This window comes from Oncorhynchus mykiss, chromosome 17 (genome assembly GCF_057628025.1).
Source record: "Oncorhynchus mykiss isolate SJ-2025 chromosome 17, ASM5762802v1, whole genome shotgun sequence".
Lineage (NCBI taxonomy): Eukaryota > Metazoa > Chordata > Actinopteri > Salmoniformes > Salmonidae > Oncorhynchus > Oncorhynchus mykiss.
This window is the reverse complement of record NC_143038.1, coordinates 73,407,501-73,427,500: the sequence shown is the minus strand read 5'-3', so window position 1 is coordinate 73,427,500 and position 20,000 is coordinate 73,407,501. Positions and strand designations below refer to the sequence as shown.

The window sequence follows — 20,000 nt, the reverse complement described above, 5'->3', positions numbered from 1 at the left end:
CTCCGTTCTCCCTCCGTTCTCCCTCCGTTCTCTCCCCGTTCTCCCTCCAGTCTCCCTCCATCCTCCCTCCATTCTCCCTCCGTTCTCTCTCCACTCTCCTTCTGCTCTCCCTCCGTTCTCCCTCCACTCTCCCCATTCTCCCTCCACCTTCCCTCCACTCTCCCTCCGTTCTCCCTCCGTTCTCCATCAGCTCTCCCCGATTCTGCCCCCATTCTCCCTCCACTCTCCCTCCGTTCTCCATCAGCTCTCCCCCCATTCTCCCTCCACTCTCTCCACTCTCCTTCCGCTGTCCCTCCACTCTCCCCATTCTCCCTCCGCTCTCCCTACACTCTCCCCATTCTCCCTCCACTCTCCCTCCGCTCTCCCTCCGCTCTCCCTCCACTCTCCCTCCGTTCTCCCTCCACTTTCCCTATTCTCCCTCCACTCTCCCTCCGTTCTCCCTCCACTCTCCCCATTCTCCCTCCACTCTCCCTCCGTTCTCCCTCCACTCTCCCCACTCTCCCTCCACTCTGCCTCCGCTCTCCCTACACTCTCCCCATTCTCCCTCCACTCTCCCTCCGCTCTCCCTCCACTCTCCCTCCGTTCTCCCTCCACTCTCCCCATTCTCCCTCCACTCTCCCTCCGTTCTCCCTCCACTCTCCCCATTCTCCCTCCACTCTCCCTCCGTTCTCCCTCCACTCTCCCCATTCTCCCTCCGTTCTCCCTCCTCTCTCCCCATTCTCCCTCCGCTCTCCCTCCACTCTCCCCATTCTCCCTCCGTTCTCCCTCCGTTCTCCCTCCACTCTCCCCATTCTCCCTCCACTCTCCCCATTCTCCCTCCACTCTCCCTCCGTTCTCCCTCCACTCCCCCTCCGTTCTCCCTCCACTCTCCCTCCACTCTCCCCATTCTCCCTCCACTCTCACCATTCTCCCTCCACTCTCCCGCCGCTCTCCCTCCGCTGTCCCTCCACTCTCCCCATTCTCCCTCCGCTCTCCCTCTGCTCTCCCTCCGTTCTCCCTCCACTCTCCCCATTCTCCTTCCTCTCTCCCTCCTTTCTCCCTCCACTCTCCCCATTCTCCCTCCACTCTCCCTCTGTTCTCCCTCCACTTTCCCCATTCTCACACCACTCTCCCTCCGTTCTCCCTCCACTCTCCCCATTCTCCCTCCGCTCTCCCTCCACCCCCCTCCGTTCTCCCTCCACTCTCCCCATTCTCCTTCCACTCTCCCTCCGTTCTCCCTCCACTCTCCCCATTCTCCCTCCACTCTCCCTCCGTTCTCCCTCCACTCTCCCCATTCTCCCTCCGCTCTCCCTCCACCCTCCCTCCATTCTCCCTCCACTCTCCCCATTCTCCCTCCGCTCTCCATCCGTTCTCCCTCCACTCTCCCCATTCTCCCTCCACTCTCTCCATTCTCCCTCCACTCTCCCTCTGTTCTCCCTCCACTCTCCCTCCGTTCTCCCTCCACTCTCCCCATTACCCCTCCACTCTCCCCATTCTCCCTCTGCTCTCCCTCCGTTCTCCCTCCACTCTCCCCATTCTCCCTCCACTCTCCCTCCGTTCTCCCTCCACTCTGCCTCCGTTCTCCCTCCACTCTCCCCATTCTCCCTCCACTCTCCCTCCGTTCTCCCTCCACTCTCCCCATTCTCCCTCCGCTCTCCCTCCACCCTCCCTCCATTCTCCCTCCACTCTCCCCATTCTCCCTCCGCTCTCCCTCCGTTCTCCCTCCACTCTCCCCATTCTCCCTCCACTCTCTCCATTCTCCCTCCACTCTCCCTCCGTTCTCCCTCCACTCTCCCTCCATTCTCCCTCCACTCTCCCCATTACCCCTCCACTCTCCCCATTCTCCCTCTGCTCTCCCTCCATTCTCCCTCCACTCTCCCCATTCTCCCTCCACTCTCCCTCCGTTCTCCCTCCACTCTGCCTCCGTTCTCCCTCCACTCTCCCCATTCTCCCTTCGCTCTCCCTCCGTTCTCCCTCCACTCTCCCCATTCTCCCTCCACTCTCCCCATTCTCCCTCCACTCTCCCTCCGTTCTCCCTCCACTCTCCCTCCGTTCTCCCTCCACTCTCCCCATTCTCCCTCCACTCTCCCTATTCTCCCTCTGCTCTCCCTCCGTTCTCCCTCCGCTCTCCCTCCGTTCTCCCTCCACTCTCCCCATTCTCCCTCCACTCTCCCCATTCTCCCTCCACTCTCCCCATTCTCCCTCCCTCCATTCTCCCTCCACTCTCCCCATTCTCCCTCCACTCTCCCCATTCTCCCTCCACTCCCCCCGTTCTTCCTCCGCTGTCCCTCCACTCTCCCGCCATTCTCCCTCTGCTCTCCCTCCACTCCCCCCGCCAACAGATACACACACTCACCACTTCAATGAAACAACCTCAGTCCACAATCCTCAGATTGTGTGGTTTGTTCAGTGGCTGGCTCTCCAAGACAAAGACAAGGGGCCTTCAATACTGAAATTGGCATGAAACGAAAGAGCCACGTGTTTGCGTCTCCACAGCTACTGAACCACTGTAGTGCAGTGGGAATGATAGTTGTCTTCTCCTCTCTTCTTCTTGTCCTCCATCCCTCTATTCCATCCATCACAGAGCAGCGCCCGTGTCAACATTTCAGAGGGTTCGTGTCCAGAGAGGATCATCACCATTACAGGACCTACAGACTGTGTCTTCAGGGCCTTCACGATGATCACTCTCAAACTGGAAGAGGTCCGTCTCTGTCTTTCTCTCTTTTCTCTCGTCTCTCGTCTCTGCCTGCTTTTCAAACCTCTGGATGATTAGTGAGCATGTTGCTCTATTCCATTCAATAGACCTTGAACAGGGAGCTGACTGAGTTAAGGGACTGTACGTTATTTATAATGAGGGATATCTGGAGAAAATTGAATCCCTCTGAAATGAAAATTGATGGCCCTCCCTTCAGTAAGAAAATTGTTTTACCCTCCCCTCCCCGAACACTTGGAAAAGACACAAGTGACCCACAAGTGACCCCCTATGCACAAAATAATAATTAAAACATGAGGTGGACAGCAGAGAACATGCCTACCATTTACCAATCACCCCTAGTACAGACCAGAGCATTAGATATGCAGTTAACCCCTCACCACTAGTACAGACCAGAGCATTAGATATGAAGTTAACCCTCACCCCTAGTACAGACCAGAGCATTAGATATGAAGTTAACCCCTCACCACTAGTACAGACCAGAGCATTAGATATGCAGTTAACCCTCACCCCTAGTACAGACCAGAGCATTAGATATGCAGTTAACCCCTCACCACTAGTACAGACCAGAGCATTAGATATGAAGTTAACCCCTCACCCCTAGTACAGACCAGAGCATTAGATATGCAGTTAACCCCTCACCACTAGTACAGACCAGAGCATTAGATATGCAGTTAACCCTCACCCCTAGTACAGACCAGAGCATTAGATATGCAGTTAACCCTCACCCCTAGTACAGACCAGAGCATTAGATATGCAGTTAACCCCTCACCACTAGTACAGACCAGAGCATTAGATATGAAGTTTTAGAAACGGTTATTTATTTTGTAAGCAGCCAGGAGGGGAATTCAATGCCTAATAAGGCATTTTTTATTTCATTATTATTTATTTCTAAGTTTAAAAAAAATACACACTACCGTTCAAAAGTTGGTTGTCATTTAGAAATGTCCTCGTTTTTTAAAGAAAAACTACTTTTTTTGTCCATTAAAATAACATCAAATTGATCAGAAATACAGTGTAGACATTGTTAATGTTGTAAATGACTGTTGTAGCTGGAAACGGCAGATTTTTTTAATGGAATATCTACATAGGCGTACAGAGGCCCATTATCAGCAACCATCACTACTGTGTTCCAATGGCACGTTGTATTAGCTAATCCAAGTTTATCATTTTAAAAGGTTAATTGATCATTAGAAAAACCCTTTTGCAATAATGTTAGCACAGCTGAAAGCTGTAGTTCTGATTATAGAAGCAATAAAACTGGCTTTCTTTAGACTAGTTGAGTATCTGGAGCGTCGTTATTTGTGGGTTCGATTACAGGCTCAGACTTACAGGCTTTCTTCTGAAACTTGTCAGTCTATTATTGTTCGGAGAAATTAAGGCTATTCCATGCGAGAAATTGCCAAGAAAGTGAAGATCTCGCTGTGTACTACTCCCTTCACAGAACAGCACAAACTGGCCCTAACCAGAATAGAAAGAGGAGTGGGAGGCCCCGGTGCACAACTGAGCAAGAGGACAAGTACATTAGAGTGTCTAGTTTGAGAAACAGACGCCTCACAAGTCCTCAACTGGCAGCTTCATTAAATAGTACCCACAAAACACCAGTCTCAAAGTCAACAGTGAAGAGATGACTCCAGGATGCTGGACTTCTAGGCAGAGTTCCTCTGTCCAGTGTCTGTGCTCTTTTGCCCATCTTTATCTTTTCATTTTATTGGCCAGTCTGAGATATGGCTTTTTCTTTGCATCTCTGCCTAGAAGGACAGCATCCCGGAGTCGCCTCTTCACTGTTAACGTTGAGACTGACTGACTCAATATACCCTCACATACCCCCTCAATATACCCTCACATACCCCCTCAATATACCCTCACATACCCCCTCAATATACCCTCACATACCCCCTCAATATACCCTCACATACCCCCTCAATATACCCTCACATACCCCCTCAATATACCCTCACATACCTAATCAATATACCCTCACATACCCTCTCAATATACCCTCACATACCTCCTCAATATACCCTCACATACCTCCTCAATATACCCTCACATACCATGTCAATATACCCTCACATACCCTGTCAATATACCCTCACATACCCTGTCAATATACCCTCACATACCCCCTCAATATACCCTCACATACCCCCTCAATATACCCTCACATACCCCCTCAATATACCCTCACATACCCCCTCAATATACCCTCACATACCCCCTCAATATACCCTCACATACCCCCTCAATATACCCTCACATACCCCCTCAATATACCCTCACATACCTCCTCAATATACCCTCACATACCATGTCAATATACCCTCACATACCCTGTCAATATACCCTCACATACCCTGTCAATATACCCTCACATACCCCCTCAATATACCCTCACATACCCCCTCAATATACCCTCACATACCCCCTCAATATACCCTCACATACCCCCTCAATATACCCTCACATACCTCCTCAATATACCCTCACATACCCCCTCAATATACCCTCACATACCTAATCAATATACCCTCACATACCCCCTCAATTCGAGCCCTGGTTTTAACTTATTTCTGGAATAGGAAGAAAGCCCTCTTGTTGTTAGTATCCTCAAGTTAAATAAAAATGTTAAATTAAAATTAATGACTGTTTAAAGGAATTTGGTCTTCTCGAATTAGCCTACTTTCAGCACACATGGGCTGTCCATCTCTGCAGCTGCCGCTTCATAGTAATGTATGTAAATTACTCAAATATGGCTTATTGTAACTCTGATAAATACACTATATACAAAAGTATGTGGACACCCCTTCAAATGAGTGGATTTGGCTATTTCAGCCACACACGCTGCTGACAGGTGGATACATTTGAGCACACGGCCATGCAATCTCCATAAACAAACATTGGCAGTAGAATGGCCTCACTGAAGAGCTCAGTGACTTTCAACGTGGCATTGTGACATCGAAGACTTTCAATGTGGCATCGTCACAGGAAGCCGCCTTTCCAACAAGTCAGTTTGTCAAATATCTGCCCTGCTAGAGCTGCCCCGGTCAACTGTAAGTGCTGTTATTTTGACGTGGAAACATCTAGGAGCAACAACGGCTTAGCCGCAAAGTGGTAGGCCGCACAAGCTCACAGAACTGGAGCGCCGAGTGCTGAGTGCTGAAGCTTAAAAATAATCTGTGAACACTCACTACCGAGTTCCAAACTGCCTTCTGGAAGCAACGTCAGCACCAGATCTCTTTGTCTGGAGTGTCATGAACTGGGTTTCCATGGCCGAACAGCCGCACACAAGCCTAAGATCACCATGCGCAATACCAAGCGTCGGCTGGAGTGGTGTAAAGCTCAACGCCATTGGACTCTGGAGCAGTGGAAACAAGTTCGCTGGAGTGATGAATCACGCTTCACCATCTGGCAGTCCGACGGACGAATCTGGGTTTGGCGGATGCCAGAAGAACACTACCTACCCGAATGCGTAGTGCCAATTGTAAAGTTTGGTGGAGGAGGAACACTGGTCTGGGGCTGTTTTTTATGTTTTGGGCTAAGCCCCTTAGAAATTGTTTGTCGAGATCTGTGTGGATGAACTTGACTGGCTTGCACAAAGCCATTGAACACCTTTGGGATTAGGCCGACTGTGAGCCAGGCCTAATCGACCCAACATTAGTGCCCGAATTAATTCGACACATTTTGCATGGAGCAGATACAGTACATATTCTTTTTTTGGGGGGGGGGTCCGTATTGACCCCTTTCTAGATCCGGTCCGCGGTCTGCAAGTTGAGCAATGAGGATGTAGCGGAAAACCTTCCCAGGAGAGTGGAGGCTAATATAGCAACAAGGGGGGGGGGGACCAACTCCATATTCCATGATTTTGGGAATGAGTTGTTTGACGAGCGGCTGTCAACATTTTGGTCATGTAGTGAAGCTTCATTATGGACAATGAAACATATTGTTTTTATTAAATAAAATGAATTATAGCAATAGCAAACTCCTTCTCAAGCTGAACGGGACATCAGTAGGCACAGATATTGCTTTTTTTTTTTTTTTTTTTTTTTTTACAAATTGATTCTCCTGCTGAAGTGCCACCGTACCTTTACGCACAACCTTTTCTTGAAATTGCTTGCTTGGAAAATGCCACTTGCACGTGTCCCTGCATGGATAGTTTGAGCAGCGGTCTTTTCGGACGGACCCATCCTAATTCATGTCCCGTTATGTACTCGTTCAGAACACCGAATATTTCACCTGCAGATCCGAGGTAACTCTATAAATTCTTCGTACATGTAACAAATATATACCAGAAGCGGCATGTGAAATGTCAGTCGTCTCGTCTAATTGGATTGTAAAAAAAACAATTTGATGTGGGGGCTCTGTCTAAGACCTGCATGTGAGTCAATGTCATCTGCTCTATCCTGGATTCTATGCGTGACAATGTGTGTCCATCGGAAATCAGGATATCACTGATCTAAGTAGCAGCCGTGGGCCTAACACCTCTCGGCAAGCATCCGCACCTCTCTGCAAGCATCCGCATCTCTCGGCAAGCATCCGCGACTAAGGGCACGACCAGCTTTTCAGCTATAGAAAAAGGAGAATGTTACGTGAGAGAGGAAGCCTTCAGTGTTCTGTCGTTGTCTGGGAAACTATTGTGCAGCAATCTCTCTTTTTTCTGTCCAAAAAAAAAAAAAAAAAAGACATGGTCTGGTTTATCCTTGAGATGTGGAGGTTTTGATTCGGTACATATTTCTTCTTTGATGGCGGCATCGCATCGCTGCTGAGGCAAGTCTGACACATCAGACCGTTTTTTTTGGCGGGCAGCTGTTATTTGAAACACGTCCAGGGAGAGAGAGCGTGCAGGCAGGCTGAGCAGCAGGACTAGCTTGTGTGTGTGTGTGTGTGTGTGTGTGTGTGTGTGTGTGTGTGTGTGTGTGTGTGTGTGTGTGTGTGTGTGTGTGTGTGTGTGTGTGTGTGTGTTTTTGTGTGTGCGTGCGTGTGTGTGTGTGCGTGCGTGCGTGTGTGTGTGTGTGTATCTCACTCTTTCTGTCACACATACAGGCTTATAGACATCTCCTCTCACAGTCCCTCTGTTGACTCCTCCCTTCACAGTGAAGACAGAGTTCCCATAGTAACACTAGGGGTGGTCCTGGAGCCCTGCTCCGCCCAGTCACGTGATGTACAACACATGAGTGTGCTAAAGAGCACGTTTTAGTGTGATGTAGAACACGCTACTGAAAGAAAGAAGAAAGTTACAAGGAGCCCCATTCAGACTTGGTCAGCTGGTGGGTCAGCTATGTCTCTTTTCTGGTTTTACAATGAACAATAACAAGTCATCACATGGTAGTCTGACTTCCCCCGCCCCCCCCCCCCCCCCCCCAAAAAAAATAAACTGAGTAATAGTATTGTGACTCTTAAAGACACAGAGAACAGAAAGAAACACACAAATATTTAAATGACTGTATGTTCTGTTAACTTCCTCTGAGGACACACTGTGTTGCTCTTTGTTTTTCCTACTGTTACAAAAAGAGATTTGTACTAAACAATATCTCTCTCTATATATATATATATATATATAAACTGGGTAGTTCGAGCCCTGGTTGTAACCAGGTTATAATAGCGATAAGGCACCTCTTGGGTTTTTGATATATGGCCAATATACCACGGCTAAGGGCTGTATCCAGGCATACATGATGCATTGTGGGTAAGAACAGCCCGTAGCCGTATACCACACCCCCTCGGGCCTTATTGCATATATATACATATATACTGTGGGGCAAAAAAAGATTTAGTCAGCCACCAATTGTGCAAGTTCTCCCACTCAAACAGATGAGAGAGGCACACACAAGATGAGAGAGGGACAGAGAGAGACAGAGAGAGAGAGACAGAGAGAGAGAGAGACACAGAGAGAGACAGACAGAGAGACAGCGAGAGACAGAGACACAGAGAGAGAACTACTTAGAAAGAGACAGAGAGAGAGAGACAGACAGAGAGAGAGAGAGACACAGAGAGAGACAGACAGAGAGACAGAGAGAGACAGAGAGACAGAGACACAGAGAGAGAACTACTTAGAAATCGGGCCCATAGTATGTAAGGTAGTGAGTAGCAGGACCCTTATAGAAGGAAGTAGCTATTTCCTGTGGTTTGTTCAGTGATTTAGAGTGTTGGATTGACTAGGGAGGATTATACTGTTCTATTAAGGGAGTATTTCATAGTTTTAAATTAAGTCTTCGGAGGTGACATTTAAATCTGCCTGATCCACATGAGGAGAAACCGGCCGTCCCCAATCAACCAGACAGAAAAGAGAGGCACAGCTAATCCAGCTAACGGAGAGAGAGAGAGAGAGAGAGAGAGAGAGATGGAGAGAGGAGGGAGGGGGGAGAGAGAGAGGAAGAGAGGGGGGGGGAGAGAGGAAGAGAGGAAGGGAGGGGGAGAGAGAGGAGGGCAGGGAAGATGAGAGAGGGGGGAGAGAGACAAAGAGACAAAGGGGAGGGAGAGAGGAGAGAGACAAAGGGGGGAGGGAGATAGGGAGGAGGGGAAGAGAGAGAGGGAGGGGGAGAGATACAGAGAGAGAGGGAGGTGGAGAGAGATATAGAGATAGAAGGAGGGGGAGAGATACAGAGAGAGAGGGAGGGGGAGAGATACAGAGAGAGAGGGAGGGGAGAGAGGGAGGGGGAGAGATACAGAGAGAGAGAGGGAGGGAGAGAGGGAGGGAGAGAGGGAGAGAGATACAGAGCGAGGGGGAGGGGAGAGAGGGAGGGGAAGAGATACAGAGAGAGAGGGAGGGGAGAGAGATACAGAGAGAGAGGGAGGGGAGAGATACAGAGAGAGAGGGAGGGGGGAGAGATACAGAGAGGGAGGGAGGAGAGAGAGATACAGAGAGAGAGGGAGGGGAGAGAGATACAGAGAGAGAGGGAGGGGAGAGATACAGAGAGGGAGAGAGGGAGGGGAGGCAGGTAGGAGGGAGGGGAGAGAAAGAGAGAAAAATACATTAAGAGAGATTAAGATAGAGAGACAGGAAGTCAGTTTCCTCGTTTGCATACGGATATTCATCTCCAGGTTATTTTGAATACAAACTTATATTTTCTCTCCCATCCATTCCAAGCGGTGCTCAAGAGATTTAGGAGTTAGTGCTGAAAGAATACTAAAACGATCCTTCCAAAACGCCAAACCCCTTGATCATTTATACACACGTTCTATTTGGAGAGAAATACATAATCATGTGTGCATTACGTTGAGAAGACACAGGGGAGACTATAGGTTTGAGTCAAGGAAGCATAGTACGGATTCAGGTCACGTAGACTCTAAACTGATGTGATGGGCGGCTGGACAGCCCATGCTATTTACATTTCAAATGCTTCTAGAGACCTGCTACGGCTAATTGATTGGAGCAATGCTACGGCTAATTGATTAGCACAATGCTACGGCTAATTGATTGGCGCAATGCTACAGCTAATTGATTGATGCAATGCTACGGCTAATTGATTGGTGCAATTCTACGGCTAATTGATTAGTGCAATGCTACGGCTAATTGATTAGTGTAATGTTACAGCTAATTGATTGATGCAATGCTACGGCTAATTGATTGGCGCAATGCTACGGCTAATTGATTGGGGCCATGATTTAGGATTATATTTATTACCTATAGCTTAATTAAGGAGCCTTGGACCTCTATGAGCCCTCTACTGCAGCAGAGTATGATATGCAGGAGCAGTACTATGGGGGAAGCAGGTAGCCTAGTGGTTAGAGGCAGGTAGCCTAGTGGTTAGAGGCAGGTAGCCTAGTGGTTAGAGGCAGGTAGCCTAGTGGTTAGAGGCAGGTAGCCTAGTGGTTAGAGGCAGGTAGCCTAGTGGTTAGAGGCAGGTAGCCTAGTGGTTAGAGGCAGGTAGCCTAGTGGTTAGAGGCAGGTAGCCTAGTGGTTAGAGGCAGGTAGCCTAGTGGTTAGAGAGGCAGGTAGCCTAGTGGTTAGAGGCAGGTAGCCTAGTGGTTAGAGGCAGGTAGCCTAGTGGTTAGAGGCAGGTAGCCTAGTGGTTAGAGGCAGGTAGCCTAGTGGTTAGAGAGGCAGGTTGCCTAGTGGTTAGAGGCAGGTAGCCTAGTGGTTAGATGCAGGTAGCCTAGTGGTTAGAGGCAGGTAGCCTAGTGGTTAGAGGCAGGTAGCCTAGTGGTTAGAGGCAGGTAGCCTAGTGGTTAGAGCGTTGAGGCCAGTTACCGAAAGGTTGCTAGATTGAATCCCTGAGCTCTGTTGTTCTGCCCCTGAACAAGGTAGTTAAGCCACTGTTCCTGTTCCTCATTGTGTAAATAAGAATGTATTCTTAACTGCTTTGCCTGGTTAAATAATACAAATGTGATGATGTGGGGCTTGTGCAAAGGGAAAGTTGTGAATACAAGCCCTACAGTTTTCATTGTTCAGGTCACATGACCAGGAAAAACCTCATCCACAAGTCACCCTCTTAAGAGAAAGAGAATGGTGTTTCTGAAAAGTGAATAGATTTGACCAGCAGTGTAAATATTGTCTGGGATCTACATAGGAATGGATAGAGGAAGACAACAGACAAGGATCTACATAGGAATGGATATAGGAAGACAACAGACAAGGATCTACATAGGAATGGGAAATAGGAAGACAACAGACAAGGATCTACATAGGAATGGATAGAGGAAGACAACAGACAAGGATCTACATAGGAATGGGATATAGGAAGACAACAGACAAGGATCTACATAGGAATGGATAGAGGAAGACAACAGACAAGGATCTACATAGGAATGGATAGAGGAAGACAACAGACAAGGATCTACATAGGAATGGATAGAGGAAGACAACAGGCAAGGATCTACATAGGAATGGGATATAGGAAGACAACAGACAAGGATCTACATAGGAATGGATAGAGGAAGACAACAGACAAGGATCTACATAGGAATGGATAGAGGAAGACAACAGACAAGGATCTACATAGGAATGGATAGAGGAAGACAACAGACAAGGATCTACATAGGAATGGATAGAGGAAGACAACAGACAAGGATCTACATAGGAATGGATAGAGGAAGACAACAGACAAGGATCTACATAGGAATGGGATATAGGAAGACAACAGACAAGGATCTACATAGGAATGGGATATAGGAAGACAACAGACAAGGATCTACATAGGAATGGATAGAGGAAGACAACAGACAAGGATCTACATAGGAATGGGATATAGGAAGACAACAGACAAGGATCTACATAGGAATGGGATATAGGAAGACAACAGACAAGGATCTACATAGGAATGGATAGAGGAAGACAACAGACAAGGATCTACATAGGAATGGATAGAGGAAGACAACAGACAAGGATCTACATAGGAATGGATAGAGGAAGACAACAGACAAGGATCTACATAGGAATGGGATATAGGAAGACAACAGACAAGGATCTACATAGGAATGGATAGAGGAAGACAACAGACAAGGATCTACATAGGAATGGATAGAGGAAGACAACAGACAAGGATCTACATAGGAATGGATAGAGGAAGACAACAGACAAGGATCTACATAGGAATGGATAGAGGAAGACAACAGACAAGGATCTACATAGGAATGGATAGAGGAAGACAACAGACAAGGATCTACATAGGAATGGGATATAGGAAGACAACAGACAAGGATCTACATAGGAATGGATAGAGGAAGACAACAGACAAGGATCTACATAGGAATGGATAGAGGAAGACAACAGACAAGGATCTACATAGGAATGGATAGAGGAAGACAACAGACAAGGATCTACATAGGAATGGATAGAGGAAGACAACAGACAAGGATCTACATAGGAATGGATAGAGGAAGAAAACAGACAAGGATCTACATAGGAATGGGATATAGGAAGACAACAGACAAGGATCTACATAGGAATGGATAGAGGAAGACAACAGACAAGGATCTACATAGGAATGGATAGAGGAAGACAACAGACAAGGATCTACATAGGAATGGATAGAGGAAGACAACAGACAAGGATCTACATAGGAATGGATAGAGGAAGACAACAGACAAGGATCTACATAGGAATGGATATAGGAAGACAACAGACAAGGATCTACATAGGAATGGGATATAGGAAGACAACAGACAAGGATCTACATAGGAATGGATAGAGGAAGACAACAGACAAGGATCTACATAGGAATGGATAGAGGAAGACAACAGACAAGGATCTACATAGGAATGGGATATAGGAAGACAACAGACAAGGATCTACATAGGAATGGATAGAGGAAGACAACAGACAAGGATCTACATAGGAATGGGATATAGGAAGACAACAGACAAGGATCTACATAGGAATGGGATATAGGAAGACAACAGACAAGGATCTACATAGGAATGGGATATAGGAAGACAACAGACAAGGATCTACATAGGAATGGGATATAGGAAGACAACAGACAAGGATCTACATAGGAATGGGATAGAGGAAGACAACAGACAAGGATCTACATAGGAATGGGATATAGGAAGACAACAGACAAGGATCTACATAGGAATGGATAGAGGAAGACAACAGACAAGGATCTACATAGGAATGGGATATAGGAAGACAACAGACAAGGATCTACATAGGAATGGGATATAGGAAGACAACAGACAAGGATCTACATAGGAATGGGATATAGGAAGACAACAGACAAGGATCTACATAGGAATGGGATATAGGAAGACAACAGACAAGGATCTACATAGGAATGGGATATAGGAAGACAACAGACAAGGATCTACATAGGAATGGGATATAGGAAGACAACAGACAAGGATCTACATAGGAATGGGATAGAGGAAGACAACAGACAAGGATCTACATAGGAATGGGATAGAGGAAGACAACAGACCAGAGGTTGGCACAGTTCTGTTCCATCAGCCTTTCTTCCTCTTGACTGGCAGGATCCAGAACCGGTGATGTGCAAACTAAACTCTCAATGTTACAGGTGGTGTTTATACGAGTATAGGAATGGTACATTATTCCATGTGTAACTCTGTGTTGTTGTACTGTATGTGTCGAATTGCTACGCTTTATCTTGGCCAGGTCGCAGTTGCAAACGAGAACTTGTTCTCAACCTGGTTAAATAAAGGTTAAATAAAAAAATAAATAAAACATTTACATTACTAACCGTCATCTTGACCAGCATTTACCCATGTATCCTTACTAAACCCCTGGTTGTAGGGTCACTGTCCTTATGTGGTTCTTTTTACCCACCTTAGTTGAATACACTAAGAACAAGTCACTCTGCTAAATTACTAAAAGCTTTAAAAAGCTTTACTAAAAGCCTTCTACAACCAATCAGCTTTGTTCTCTCTAGGACCTTTCAACTCTGGTAGCCAATGGCACGGTCACCAGCAAGCCTCCCGTCACCCTACGATTGGTCATTCCTGCCAGCCAATGTGGCTCTCTCATCGGGAAGGGCGGCTCCAAGATCAAGGAGATCAGAGAGGTGAGTGTTTCTCTCAACATCTGTCCTCTAGCATAGTCTCCTCCCCTTCATCTGCACCGATTGGAAAAGACTTGACCTGGGAAAACAATATGGTGGCTCGCTGTCAGTTCTTTCAGTACAGTACAGTAAAGGAAAGCAGGTGAGGAGAGGGCAGAGTTCAAAGTTCAAAGTCTGATTCATGTGATACAGTTTATTATTGCATCTGTGTGTCAGATTAATGACAGGTGGATTTTTCCCATTGGACAGGTGAAAACAATATGGTGGAAGCTCATCAGGAAAGGGGAAAGGTTGTCCAACTGAATGTATTCAACTGAAATGTGTCTTCTGCATTTAACCCCCAACCCCTCTGAATCAGGGAGGTGGGTGGGGTGGGTGGGGGGGCTGCCTTAATCGACATCCACAGCACCCGGGAAACAATGGATTAACAGCCTTGCTCAGAACGACAGATTTTTTTACCTCGTCAGCTCGGGGATTCGATCCAGCAATCTTCCTGGTTACTGGCCTCTTTACGCTTTAACCACTAGACTACCTGCCTACTCTAACCACTAGGCTATCTGCCTCCTCTAACCACTAGGCTACCTGCCTCCTCTAACCACTAGACTACCTGCCTCCTCTAACCACTAGACTATCTGCCTCCTCTAACCACTAGGCTACCTGCCTCCTCTAACCACTAGGCTACCTGCCCCTCTAACCACTAGACTACCTGCCTCCTCTAACCACTAGACTACCTGCCTCCTCTAACCACTAGGCTACCTGCCTCCTCTAACCACTAGGCTACCTGCCTCCTCTAACCACTAGGCTACCTGCCTCCTCTAACCACTAGGCTACCTGCCTCCTCTAACCACTAGGCTATCTGCCGCCCCATTAGGCTATCTGCCTCCTCTAACCACTAGGCTATCTGCCCCCTCTAACCACTAGGCTACCTGCCTCCTCTAACCACTAGACTACCTGCCTCCTCTAACCACTAGGCTACCTGCCTCCTCTAACCACAAGACTATCTGCCTCCTCTAACCACTAGGCTACCTGCCTCCTCTAACCACTAGGCTACCTGCCTCCTCTAACCACTAGACTACCTGCCTCCTCTAACCACTAGGCTACCTGCCTCCTCTAACCACAAGACTATCTGCCTCCTCTAACCACTAGGCTACCTGCCGCCTCTACACTCTATCCACTAGGCTACCTACCACTCTAACCACTAGGCTATCTGCCACCCCATTAGGCTATCTGCCTCCTCTAACCACTAGGCTACCTGCCTCCTCTAACCACTAGACTACCTGCATCCTCTAACCACTAGGCTATCTGCCTCCTCTAACCACTAGGCTATCTGCCTCCTCTAACCACTAGGCTACCTGCCTCGTCTAACCACTAGGCTACCTGCCTCCTCTAACCACTAGGTTACCTGCCTCCTCTAACCAATCTGCCTCCTCTAACCACTAGACTACCTGCCTCCTCTAACCACTAGACTACCTGCCTCCTCTAACCACTAGACTACCTGCCTCCTCTAACCACTAGGCTACCTGCCTCCTCTAACCACTAGACTACCTGCCTCCTCTAACCACTAGGCTACCTGCCTCCTCTAACCACTAGACTACCTGCCTCCTCTAACCACTAGACTACCTGCCTCCTCTAACCACTAGACTACCTGCCTCCTTTAACCACTAGGCTATCTGCCGCCCCATTAGGCTATCTGCCTCCTTTAAACACTAGGCTATCTGCCTCCTTTAACCACTAGGCTATCTGCCTCCTTTAACCACTAGGCTATCTGCCTCCTTTAACCACTATGCTATCTGCCGCCCCATTAGGCTATCTGCCTCCTCTAACCACTAGGCTATCTGCCTCCTCTAACCACTAGGCTATCTGCCTCCTCTAACCACTAGGCTACCTGCCTCCTCTAACCACCAGACTACCTGCCTCCTCTAACTACTAGGTTACCTGCCTCCTCTAACCACTAGGCTACCTGCCTCCTCTAAACACTAGACTACCTGCCTCCTCTAACCACTAGGCTATCTGCCTCCTCTAACCACTAGACTCCCTGCCTCCTCTAACCACTAGACTCCCTGCCTCCTCTAACCACTAGGCTATCTGCCTCCTCTAACCACTAGGCTACCTGCCTACTCTAACCACCAGACTACCTGCCTCCTCTAACCACTAGGTTACCTGCCTCCTCTAACCACTAGGCTATCTGCCTCCTCTAACCACTAGACTACCTGCCTCCTCTAACCACTAGGCTACCTGCCTCCTCTAACCACTAGACTACCTGCCTCCTCTAACCACTAGGCTACCTGCCTCCTCTAACCACTAGACTACCTGCCTCCTCTAACCACTAGACTACCTGCCTCCTTTAACCACTAGGCTATCTGCCTCCTTTAACCACTAGGCTATCTGCCTCCTTTAACCACTAGACTACCTGCCTCCTCTAACCACTAGGCTACCTGCCTCCTCTATCCACTAGACTACCTGCCACTCTAACCACTAGACTACCTGCCTCTCTAACCACTAGGCTACCTGCCTCCTCTAACCACTAGGCTACCTGCCTCCTCTAACCACTAGACTACCTGCCTCCTTTAACCACTAGGCTATCTGCCTCCTCTAACCACTAGACTACCTGCCTCCTCTAACCACTAGACTACCTGCCTCCTTTAACCACTAGGCTATCTGCCGCCCCATTAGGCTATCTGCCTCCTCTAACCACTAGGCTATCTGCCTCCTCTAACCACTAGACTACCTGCCTCCTCTAACCACCAGGCTACCTGCCTCCTCTAACCACCAGGCTATCTGCCTCCTCTAACCACTAGGCTACCTGCCTCCTCTAACCACCAGACTACCTGCCTCCTCTAACCACTAGACTACCTGCCTCCTCTAACCACTAGACTACCTGCCTCCTCTAACCACTAGACTACCTGCCTCCTTTAACCACTAGGCTATCTGCCGCCCCATTAGGCTATCTGCCTCCTCTAACCACTAGGCTATTTGCCTCCTCTAACCACTAGGCTATCTGCCGCCCCATTAGGCTGGTTTTCACCTGGTCAGTTATTTCAGATCAGAGCTGGATGAGAAGAGCCGAGGAGGAACCTGACACCTGTTTTTATCCTACTTGTAGTACTTCAGTACATATGACTAAACAGTTTTTTCCTGATCTTACCACTCAGCACGTTTTAATAGATGTTCTGTTTAGGATAGGAACGGATGGAGGACCTGATTGGGAGTCCCACAGAGCGGCGCACATTTGGCCCACAGGCTGTCATTGTAAATAAGAGTGTGTTCTTAACTGACTTGTCTAGTTAAATAAAGATTAAATAAAGGTTAAATAAATCAAAATAAATCACTATACATGTGTACATAATACACAGAAATCTCCAGCAAAACATGATGTGACTTGATACTTAATACCTGCAAAAGGGAAATAAACTCCTTGAACTATTTGAACCATTTGAACCACTTGACCCACTATTTGAACCATTTGAACCCCTATTTGAACCACTATTTGAACCCCTATTTGAACCCCTATTTGAACCACTATTTGAACCACTATTTGAACCACTATTTGAACCCCTATTTGAACCACTATTTGAACCCCTATTTGAACCCCTATTTGAACCCCTATTTGAACCCCTATTTGAACCACTATTTGAACCCCTATTTGAACCCCTATTTGAACCCCACACACACATTTGAACTTGAGGGGAGAATTGTTTTTAGACAGTTGAGAAAGTGTCTGTGTCTATTTGCAATTTAAATATGAGACAGAATTAAAAGGTAAACAATAAGAAGTTAAGCCATTTGTTTTTCTCTTGTAAAGCAGATAAATGACCTGTGTAATTTCTCTTGTAAAGCAGATAAATGACCTGTGTAATTTCTCTTGTAAAGCAGATAAATGACCTGTGTAATTTCTCTTGTAAAGCAGATAAATGACCTGTGTAGTTTCTCTTGTAAAGCAGATGAATAAATTACCTGTGTATTTTCTCACTCAACAGACCACCGGGGCACAAGTACAAGTAGCTGGTGACCTTCTGCCCAACTCCACCGAGAGAGGAGTGACGATATCTGGAACCCAAGACGCCGTCATCCAGTGTGTTAAACTCATCTGCACTGTCATTCTCGAGGTACTGTACACTCGGCTGCGTTCCCAACCACTTCATCCCGAAAGTTTAGCAGATATCAGTGTTATTTTATCGGTATGTCTCGTGGTTTTCAGCAGCACGTCATTACCATGGTAAGTGATGGAAGGTCATAATTGATTTAAAGACCGTAGCAATTTTTATTGTTTACAACAAAAAAAAACAATATCTTTTTGGGCCCATTCTAACGTTCAAATGAACAGTAACTGAATGCCTCGATGCCTGTCTGCCTGCTTCACATAACAAGCCACAGCCACGTGACTCACTGTCTGTAGAAGGGACGATGTACCTAATAAACTGGCCACTTCATGTATATGTTGTTGTTTAAACACAAGTGCAAACTTCGAGGAGTAGGCTACTTCAGTAGTTAGTCTGATGGTGCCCTCTGATGTCATGTCTGTTTGTCTGTAATGCGATATTTAAAATGTATTAATTAACCTCTTATCTGCAAGGCTTAAGAACTAGCTTACCACAGCGAGTAGAGCACTTATGAGGATAAATGCTAAATGCTAAATGCTAAAACAGAGAAATCAAAGGATTTAGTTATTCCACTTTAATCCAACACATTCTGCAACTCATCTATCCTTTTAGGCTGCACAACTATATTTGATTTTGTGTTTTTTTAAATGTTTTACTAAAAGCTACCTTGAGTTTAATACTGTTTAAAATGTTGGTCGTCTTGTATCTAGTCACCTCCGAAAGGAGCCACAATTCCGTATCGACCCGGCCCCTCCCCAGGAACAGTCATGATCGCCGGGAACCAGGTGAGGACACACACACACACACACACACACACACACACACACACACACGCATACACACACACACACACACACACACACACACACGAGAAACCCCGTAACATAACACAACGTAGAAAAGCATAGCGTCACATCAACCTTAACATGTCTACAGTGACAGGTGGGAGAATCAGACCTACACAAGGGGGGGGGGGCACTCAAAATGTCAGCCAGTCCACTCATTATGACATCATTGACCTGAATGGAGATTTTCTTTTAATATTCTAGGGATGTTGTATTTTTATACCCGGGGGATCAACTCATAATATCCAGCTGAACTTCTCGGGTCTCCACACCAGGTTGCAATATTGATTGTATATACAGTGCCTTGCGAAAGTATTCGGCCCCCTTGAACTTTGCGACCTTTTGCCACATTTCAGGCTTCAAACATAAAGATATAAAACTGTATTTTTTTTGTGAAGAATCAACAACAAGTGGGACACAATCATGAAGTGGAACGACATTTATTGGATATTTCAAACTTTTTTAACAAATCAAAAACTGAAAAATTGGGCGTGCAAAATTATTCAGCCCCTTTACTTTCAGTGCAGCAAACTCTCTCCAGAAGTTCAGTGAGGATCTCTGAATGATCCAATGTTGACCTAAATGACTAATGATGATAAATACAATCCACCTGTGTGTAATCAAGTCTCCGTATAAATGCACCTGCACTGTGATAGTCTCAGAGGTCCGTTAAAAGAACAGAGAGCATCATGAAGAACAAGGAACACACCAGGCAGGTCCAAGATACTATTGTGAAGAAGTTTAAAGCCGGATTTGGATACAAAAAGATTTCCCAAGCTTTAAACATCCCAAGGAGCACTGTGAATAATCATGAAGAACATTTACATTTTACATTTTTTAATTTAAACTTTATATAACGAGGCAAGTCAGTCAGGAACATATTCTTATTTACAATAACCAGGCC

General features: G+C 46.8%; 1 protein-coding gene across 9 annotated transcripts in view; it reads left to right on the top strand.

The window, feature by feature from the left end:
* Nucleotides 1-20,000, top strand: part of LOC110494824 (poly(rC)-binding protein 2) — a 141,734-nt gene that overhangs the window by 87,980 nt on the left and 33,754 nt on the right. For 7 of the 9 annotated variants that reach the window (XM_036950944.2, XM_036950942.2, XM_090206497.1 and 4 more), the window contains exons 5-8: nt 2,564-2,680; nt 14,023-14,154; nt 18,129-18,257; nt 18,962-19,036. In XM_036950944.2, coding sequence (XP_036806839.2) covers nt 2,564-2,680; nt 14,023-14,154; nt 18,129-18,257; nt 18,962-19,036 — 453 coding nt within the window. The remainder of the gene's footprint in view (nt 1-2,563; nt 2,681-14,022; nt 14,155-18,128; nt 18,258-18,961; nt 19,037-20,000) is intronic. The other 2 variants (XM_090206495.1, XM_090206494.1) reach the window with 1 other exon arrangement.